Genomic DNA, 9,539 nt, shown 5'->3' on the forward strand with positions numbered 1-9,539 from the left:
CTTGGACCTGGTGGAGTGGATGGGGCCGGATCCCCCTCCCCTCTCCTCCTCAACCCCATGAGAGGGCACAGCCCTGTGGTTATAGCCTCTGGCTATTAGACTATGCTGCCCCCCGGGAGAGAGGATGGCATTGTTATAGACTTTGGCTAGTAGGCCACGATACCCTGTGGGGGAGATATGTTGCTATAGACTCTGGCTGTTAGGCTACTCTGCCCTGAGAGGGGAGGGCATTGTTATAGACTTTGGCCATCAGGCCATGCTGCCCTGAGAGAAGTGTTACTGTAGACTCTGGCCACTAAGCCACACTGCCCTGAGAGGAGAGCACATTGTATAGATGTTGTCTGCTAGGTCGGGTTAGAGGCTTGCCTGTCAGCCCCGATGGTTGGAGAAGACCACAGGTGGCAGCAACACACACAGGCAAGAGGCCCCATGAACAGAGCAGACTTGTTCTCTACAGTTGATTCCCCATGAACAGGTATAAGACTTTCTTGCCCCATGGTTCCCAAGAGCCACTTGTTTTGGTAGCTATGTCCCCTGCCATATCCCCCACCATGAGTACCTGTCCTTCCCAATGAGGTAGTAATCCCTGCTCTCCGTGTTGATGGATATCACTTCCTCAGGGCAGCACTTGAACATCTTCCTTATTGCTGTCATCTTCTCATAATTATTGATGCCAATCTCTACATTTGAAATCCTGTTGGGTATGAACCATTTGCTTATCACATACATTCATGCCCTGGGTGAAATGATCATCTATAAAAGCCAAGAGGATCAAGGGTTTGCTAGATAATTTCCGTACTATTGTATAAATAACTTCTCTGAGATAAATGAATCATGCTTGCCACGATGGTACCTCAGGGGCAGCCAAGAGTGGAGCCCCATTATGGTAGGTGCTGTAATTATTACAGAATGTTTTTATACAACCAACAATAATGGAGCTGGTTGAGAAATGTAACACCTTTCACAGAAAGGTTACACAAAAGTAAATCAAAGATTTGCTGGGTTTTTAATGGTGACGTTCCCAACATTTTTTTAAAAAAATGGATAAAATCAGGTTTTGGGACCTGAAACTCCTTCCTTCCTTGAATTTTTTTTTTAATCATCATCAATTTTAATTCATAAAAGAGAAAAACCCCACAGCTTTATGGGTGGAATTAAACGGTCATTACATGATTTAAAAACAAAACAAAACACCACACATTTGACTCAGCCATCTGGAAAGTTTTCAGACATAAAGCGTTGCTTAGGAAAGCAAAGAATGCAGCTTTCTTTACAATAGAAAAAGCACAACAGGGAGGGGAAGGGCCCATCCAAAGTCCTTTGATGCCAATGCAAAGACTTAGTCTTTGGACTAGGCCCGAGGTGCAAAACACATTGGACAAGCCTTATCTCGTCCAATCCTGCATCTTGTATATCCCAAACACTCAGCGCTAGAATGTGATTAGCTTTTGTCCATGCCGCCAAGAGCGAGGACGAGCACCCAATGAGTCTCCTAGCCTCTGTCTGCCCAAAGAAGAGTGCTCAGCACTGTGCAGAAACTAATTGCTTTGTGCACTGCCATGGCCACATGCTATCCCAGTGCAGGTAGGAGGAGGCAGTGCAGAGCAGCCTGTGCCATTCCTCATATAACTTGCCCCTCCCCCCCCCGACAAAATTAGGTTCCCCCAGGATTTCTGGAGAGCACCATTGTGTGGGATCAGGCTGATGGTGTGTACCCAGCTGAAATGCACTAGCCTCCAGCCAGTTTCTGAAAGCCCCTAACCCCCCCCCCCGAAGTGGAATAGATCCTTCCCTGTAAAGTCCCAATGTGGAGAAAGGCACTCTTCAACATTGGCATGGCAGAATCCCTTTGCACCTAGGAACACTCGATGTTGTTCCTGGAGAAGATAAAGGGACCAGCTACTACTACTGTAGGTAACAGAAGCATTATTTTAGTGCTGGGTGCAGCACTAATGCCTGGATCTTTTATATAGCCATAGCTTGACTTTTGTCTATAGAAATCCCATTAAGTTTATCAAATAATACAACACTCTCAAACCCATCCAAAGCCTCCTGGAGTCAGTGGGAGTCTTTCGACTGACTTCCAATGGCTGTGGGTCAGGCCCTAAATCAGTAGCAAAAGGTTAAATTGGTGATCTCATTTCAGGCAGCAGATGTGTGGTTTCAAAGGAAAAAAAAAAGATAAACTTCAGATACTTACTGATCAATTGCAATGGAGCCCTTTATCTGTTGGCCTTTAAGGTACTTCAGCATGTAGCATCTCTTGCTAGGCTTGCACAAGATGAAATAGCGCTTTTTCCAGGACCCCTGCAGAAAGGAAAGTCCGTTTGCCTCTCAGCAATAGCAGCTGGTTGTTAAGGGGTGGCTGGAGGTTGACTAATTTGGGTATGCTGTACCTGTGAAGTGAAAAGCTGAGGAGGGGGTGACTTGATGAACTCTCCCTGCTTGCAGATTTCTTCTCCCTGGAAAAAGGTGGCTTGACTGCCTGCCAATCAAAGAGAAATTAATGGCACCACTGCTCAATTTGTGGCTTATTAATCTCCTATGTTGGCCTGCTTGGAAATTGGTGCTGAGTGCTGGGCTTCTGTGCTAAAAAAGACCATGAAGCCTGTGCAATAAGAGGAGACAAGCACAAATAACAGCTATAAAATGCCCAGACTGAGCATCCTCCCATGGATGTTGATGTTATTGCTGTTGACTGCCCCCAAACTGGAAATACAGAGCAGTGATTACTGACAATATATTGAGGAGGGGTCTAGTGAGATGCTGCAAAGCTTTGTATTAGGTCTGATCTAATTTAACTTCTTCTTTAGTGAGCTGAAAGAGGGAATAAATAGCACACTAATGCAATTTGCAGATGGCATTAATTTGGAAGAGTTACAAACACCGGAGAGGACAGAAAATACTTCAGAGCAAGGTAGAAGCTAACAAGATCAGAAAGTAAAATGGAGAAAATGCAAGTTAATGCCTCCGGGACAAAACAAACCCAAATGCATAGACCCATGACCCAGCACACCGTGGCAAGCTAGCTCAGTTTGTGATCACTGGGTGGAATTGACTAATCAAAACCTAAACGACTTCATATTTAATGTGTGTTGTGATTCATTGAAATGGGCTGTACATGAGTAAGTTCCAGTTCAACTCTTTATAATCTAGTAGCCAGTCTTTAAGATGTAGGTTTATTTTTAAAAAACGGCGAGGAGTCCTGTGGCACCTTACACAGGGAGCAGGTAAAGGCAGCTGGAGAGCACACAAAGGCCATGCCATTGCCCACAGCAAACCCCATCTTGGCATGGATAGCTAGACAGACAGACTCTCTCTCTCTCTCTCTTTTTCTTTCTCTCTGAAGTCGATGGGAGTTTTGCTATGGGTCAAAAGGAGCCATGAGTTTTCTGAAACTACTGAATGTGTCTCCGACTTGTTTGGTTCCTTTACACCAGTGGCCCCCCAAACTGAGGGGAATGGAGGAACATTTAGGTATGGGGTGCAGTGAGATCTGCCCATGGGGAGCCTCCTCTCCATCCCCAGCATGACCCTCCTCCATCTCCACCGGCGGGTTAGTGTGTGCGGAGGCCCAGCCCCAAACTGGAGCGGGTGGGGGACAATGCAGTACAAGCTCTCCCCACCCTTCTCCTCACAGAGTCAGGCACAGCTGTGTGCCAGGTTCAGGGCCCCACCGCATGGCGGCAGGGGTGTAAATTTTGCCTTTGCCCTCAGGCGCATAATGCCCTTGCCATACCTCTGTCTGCAAGGTGCCAGCACCTCATTGACAGGGATGTTACATTATAACAGCAATCATTTGGAGGCTGGAGCAACGTTTCCTTTGACAAATCTTGCTAGATTCTCATTTGTACCTGTGGCAGATTTTGGAGGTTTAAAAGGCATTCTGATTGCTTCCGCAGCCTGGAAAATCAAACGAAGCAGAGATTCCAGGCAAGATACTTTCACCCTGAATCAAGCGGAGTAGTGCCGTCCTTGGCAAAGAACCCTCCTGGCAGAATCTAGCATTGAGTAAAAGAAAACACATCATGTTATTTTCCCAAACCGATCACAAGTATCTTTTTTTTTTATATATATATATAGGCCAAGGGGATTCGCTTTACGTGAAGGACACTTGCCCGAAGAACTTTATTTTCTGTCCCTTTCACAAATTATCAGCAACTGTAACCATGAAACAACAATGATTATAATTCCTTGTTTCTGGCAGTGCTCAGTGTGGCTGGCACTGAAAACCAACTGTTGATGAGATTAGGTGCTTGAAGATCTGGGCTGATGACACACAACAAAGGCCAGGATCCATTTTATAGACTGAAGGTTTGAGAGAACATCTATTCTCCCTTACCTCGGCATAGATTCAGAATATCTCCTTTTCCCTGGAATTACTCCACATTTTCATGAGGCTAATTGAGATTTCACTCTGACCGAGAGGAGATAAGTATTTAAATAACCGGTTGATAACAGAGCTGAAAAGAGAAAACCTGCCTAACAGAGGGCAGAATTTTGCAAAAGGTGCTTTGTGTATTTCTAACAACATTTAAGAGAGAAGTTTTTAGTAGGACCAGAGAAACCTCCGACTCTTGATCTATGGAGCTCCTGAGTGTGGAGCCAAACCCAACAGGAAGTGATTTTAGATTATTACTCTGTGTTGTATTTCTGTTGTTGCTTTAGGTATTTTGCCTTTTAACACTTTTACCCAAGGACTCCATTCTGCATCATCACACTCTGAGCTTTGTCTTCTAGCTATATTTGGCCTTCCTATTTCTTTTCAGTTTGAACGGAGTTCACTGAACTTGTGCCAACTAGTTACTTTACTGTGGGCATGTCACCACCTGCATGTGCTGAATGCCATTGAATTGTGTTACTATTACTTCCATACTTATTGAAAAACAAATCTGGTCTCTTTCAGTTGTATACCTTTTGTAGGTGGCACACTCAAGCTACGTCGACACTGCCAGTTTTTGCGGCAGAAAATATGCTAACGAAGGACTCATTTGCATGAGTCGCAATCTCACTTGCATATTTTCTGCCGATCTGTTTTTGTGCTATGAGTTTTTGTGCAAAAACAAGCAGTGTGGATGTTTCCTTTTTGTGCAAGATCCTTATGCCTCAAAAAGAAGGTATACTGATCTTGCGCAAAAAGGAAATGTCCACACTGCTTGTTTTTGCGCAAAAACCCCTAGCTCAAAAATGGATCGGCAGAAAATATTCAAATGAGATCGTGACTAATGCAAATGAGTCCCTCGATTGGCATAATTTCTACTGCAAAAACTGGCAGTGTAGACGTAGCTAGAGAGTGCCACCTACAAAAGTTAGCCTCGGTTAGATACCATTCTGTTCTTTCACTTGGGAAGCAGTTCTCAATATCCTGAAAAAGATTCACTATTTGTAAATTCAAGTTTGTTTTAATTTCCTCCTCTAGTGCTCAACCAGGTTCCCTTCCAGACTGTCAGATCTCGGTGGCTTCTTTTTCTCCAGTTTCATCAGCCACCATGTGTGACAGACATGTGGGTTGTAAGAGTTTGTTCTTTATTTTTCTGGCCTTAGTCCCCTGATATTAACTTCCTGGGTGACCCCCAAACATTATTTTGTCACAGGACAGAGATCTAAGCAGTTGACTCAGATAGTGGCTGTTTTAGGTGATACTATAATGCAGCCATTAGAGACCTCTATACTAATTTGTACCTTCCCCCCACCCCCCTTTTTTTTAATAAACCCTAGTGTTTTTGCCTTGTGAGAGGGTGTTTTGTAGTAAAATGCTGTGGCAGAATATCTGTTATAACATTTACTGAATAAGATTTTCATGTGTCGACTTTTTAGACTCCAAATAAAAATGTTGGAGCCTAGGGGGGTGGAAATGTGCAGCCACTTGCATTCTTTATCTGAGTTTTAATATTACTCTGACACCCCTTTTGTTTCCATGAAAGGCATAGGAAAACTCTTTTAAACCAGATTAACAAAGTCTTCTAAACTCTCAAATGCTATATAATGATCACAAAAGCAACATTTCATGAGTCTACGAAGGGAGCCGAAAAAAAAGACTCATTTAAATTTGAGTAAAGGTCAAGATACGTGGGTAGAAAGACAAAAGAAGCTAAATTACAATAGGGCTCTTAGTCATCCACATTATTGCAATTAATATTTTGTAAACCACAGCTTAATCACTTTCTTTCATTCAGTGAGGGGGAACCTTTCTGAAATAGCAAAATTTTCATTTAGGCTAGACAATAGCAATTTCACGATTCTGCTGCCTCGGCTTTTGATTTCTTTCAGTGTTTAAAAATCTTTAGTTAAAATGCAGATTAAGTCCTGTAAATGAATAACATTGGAGGTTAATCTTAAACTTTAAACGTAACACTGGGAAAGACAAACAAGCTGTATTAGTACTTACAGGCGACAGGTGTCTAGTGTATAGATGATCTTAGAAACATGCACCTTTATATGTTCACAGAGCCACTGTATCAGTCTCCCAATCACACTGTTCTGTGCTGCTGCCCAGCAATGCTAGTACCTACTTATACCAGTCAACTAAGCACCATGTGAAATATGACACACAAGGAAATTCCCAAGGTTCCACCATGTGGCACATTTTACCATAGCAGTTTAGTTGAATGACAAATTGTTCAAACAGAGGAAATCCAGGAGATTAATATACATTGATCGACTGATTTAAAAAAATCATGCTTGATTTAGCCTCGACAGGAGGAAAACAATGACAACCTTATTTTCAGGTTTCTGTTTTCCTTTCGGTAAATATTTTTCTTCAGCATGAGCCTGACATTTTGCTCTGTCTTTGTAGATAAATGTTTTCTGGCTTTAAAATAACTTTAGGAGTTTGGCATTAAAATTCAGAATTTAATGTGCAGCCCTAGAAGAATGATGCAGCCTTCCCCACACTACCCTGTCAATGCATTTCCAGTCTGACACGGAGACACCACCTTACAGGTGTCATTGGTTACATTTGTGTTGATTTTATTTCATGCTGGAAATTGGCCACTTAGGTTGTTGAATAATCTGGATCTATGTCATATAGGTCATCAAAAAACCTTCTAAATAGATTATCTCTACCAAAATGCTCAGTGAAATCTCATGACCACTCAGTTATCCAGTCAAAGACATTGAATTTGATTATTTTCTGGCTACTTTGAACTCTTCTGACAGTGTAAAGGAGCTAGACTGTGAACATAGATTGTCAGCTGAGAATTCTCCTGAGGAGAGATTAATTGTTTTTGTAGAAATTATTCAAAGAAAATATTTGCAGAAATAATTTCAAATAAAATTCCATCTAGATACAGAAACTGGTCTCTAAACTTGGAAGAGTGTTTTTTGTATAGGTCAAGAAGCACCTCTCTCTCTCAAAACTTTTTCTTGTGGATAACTTTTCAATATCAACTTCCTCTCTTGCATTATTTGCATATACAGTATTTGTAGATTGGAATTGGAGTGGAAGATAATTTGCGCTCTGCCTCAGTCTCTTTCTTTCTTTGTAAAGCAGCCAGTACAGTTGCTATACTCTAATGCTGGGGAGTTGGGAAACACGTAAGTATATGAATAGACCAGAAAGGATAACAACAACCCTCCCACACAGAGAATCATACATGCTACCCCTGAAATATCATAATAATACTCAAAGGGGTTTTCAGAGGAGTATAACACAAAGATTTTTATTCAGGAAATTGTCCCATCGAATGCCCAAATAATTTGTCTCTGAGTTTCCTCTTAAGTCTGGATTTCCCCTACGGGAAAATGACAAGTTCTTACAAAAAATGTCCAGTCCTTGTTTAAAGAGGTTTAGGAATAAAGATATGAATGGGTTTACATTATGGCTTCAAGCAAAGACATTGACTTCAATGACCTTTGGATCAGGGCCTAAAAGAGAGAGGAATTGCATTGTCCTCTTCCAGCTCTCACTTGGTTTAGCAGCAAAGTTGCCTCACTAATATTAGTGCCAAGTTAACAGTTTTCTGCAGAGAACAGAGGAGTAATTCAACCTTTCTCAGAACAGCACGGAGATTACTTTCCTCCTCAGATGGATTCCTCTACTTACTAAGAATTGCCAAACTGTCCTCAATGGTGCTTAACTTCAGATCTCACTGCAGACAAAATATGCCTAGCAGCTTTATTTGCTCTCCTATGGAACCAGCTGATGCAAAATCCTCACCCTACCTACCTCCGCATTGGAATTCCTCACCATCACCATGTGGTTGGCCTGGAGACCAACTCCACAACATGGAAGGGGATGAATCAAAGGTAGTAAAAAGGGGCTTACACAGCCCCCGCCCCCATCAGCAGTTAATTTTGCCACTAGTAATTAATGACATTGCTTGAAATCAGTTTGCTATAGTTGTTCCCTCTTATTTAAAGATCATTTCCCACCATTCTTAAGCAAGAGCACTGTTGGAGCAGAAGAGAAAAGAACTGCAGCTGCTTAAAAAGTTAAGTACAGTAAAACTCCCATAGTCCAGCATCCAATCATCTGGCACTCCTGATAGTCCGGCACCAAAATGGCAAGAGCCTAGTGAGTGAGCTTCGGCAAAAAATGAGTCACAAGGTAACAGCGGCAGCAGCTGAACTGAGCAAAAAGGGTAAAAAAGGTTTAAAAAAACTAAAACATTACAGTATACTGTAAACAGTATGTACAATAAAAAGGGTTAAGAACACTTTATACTGTATACAGTATATATTGTGTATATATACATAACGGCTACGTCTACACTGGCATGATTTTCCGGAAATGCTTAAAACAGAACAGTTTTCCGTTATAAGTATTTCCGGAAAAAGAGCATCTGCATTGGCAGGATGCTTTTCCGGAAAAGCCCTTTTTCCGGAAAAGCGTCCGTGGCCAATGTAGACGCGCTTTTCCGGAAAAAATCCCCGATCGTCATTTTCGCGATCGGGGCTTTTTTGCGGAAAAGACTACTGTGCTGTCTACACTGGCCCTTTTCCAGAACAGTTTTCCGGAAAAAGGACTTTTGCCCGAGCGGGAGCAGCATAGTTTTTCCGGAAAAGCAGGTGATTTCTTACAGTAGATCGTTAGTGCTTTTCTGGAAATTCAAGGGGCCTGTGTAGACAGCTCGCAGCTTATTCCGGAAAAGCAGCTGCTTTTCCGGAATAAGTGGCCCAGTGTAGACACAGCCAACCATTTTATAGTACCTCCTAATACTCCAGCATATCTGATAATCCGGCACCACCTAGGTCCCATAGGTTCCGGATTATCGGAAGTCTACTGTAACGTTACTATAGCTCTCCACTGCATTTTAAAATGGTTAAAGCCCCAAAGCCAGCCATGTGTCTTGGGGCCTTTTTGCAGTTCCCAAGGGCACATGCAGAAGAAATCTTTGCTCAGAAGAGGTTAATTGTAGAAGAAGAGGTTTGCAGTGTTGTGTGGATCCAATTCAGGGACCTTAGAGATAGCAGAACATTGTTAGGGGAACTGTTCCCAACCAGTTGATCATGATTGACTGGTCGATTGTGGAGGCTCTGACAATCAGTCTCAGCTCAGTCCCACATCTCCTCTCTCCCCACTTGGTTCTCCAGTATCA

The 9,539-nt window shown here is 42.5% G+C and overlaps 1 protein-coding gene across 3 annotated transcripts in view; it reads right to left on the reverse strand.

Moving 5' to 3' along the window:
• PLEKHS1 (pleckstrin homology domain containing S1) overlaps positions 1 to 6,488 on the reverse strand; it is a 33,707-nt gene extending 27,219 nt beyond the window's left edge. For 2 of the 3 annotated variants that reach the window (XM_025190695.2, XM_025190694.2), the window contains exons 1-5: positions 6,389 to 6,488; positions 3,855 to 4,001; positions 2,397 to 2,485; positions 2,201 to 2,307; positions 560 to 694 (exon numbers count right to left, since the gene is read on the reverse strand). In XM_025190695.2, coding sequence (XP_025046480.2) covers positions 560 to 694; positions 2,201 to 2,307; positions 2,397 to 2,485; positions 3,855 to 3,885 — 362 coding nt within the window. In that variant the 5' untranslated portion in view covers positions 3,886 to 4,001; positions 6,389 to 6,488. Of the gene's footprint in view, positions 1 to 559; positions 695 to 2,200; positions 2,308 to 2,396; positions 2,486 to 3,739; positions 4,002 to 6,388 lie in introns of those variants that run through there. The other variant, XM_075935449.1, reaches the window with a different exon arrangement.
• Positions 6,489 to 9,539: the final 3,051 nt, after the last annotated feature.

The sequence above is a fragment of the Pelodiscus sinensis genome, chromosome 8 (assembly GCF_049634645.1).
Source record: "Pelodiscus sinensis isolate JC-2024 chromosome 8, ASM4963464v1, whole genome shotgun sequence".
Classification (NCBI taxonomy): domain Eukaryota; kingdom Metazoa; phylum Chordata; order Testudines; family Trionychidae; genus Pelodiscus; species Pelodiscus sinensis.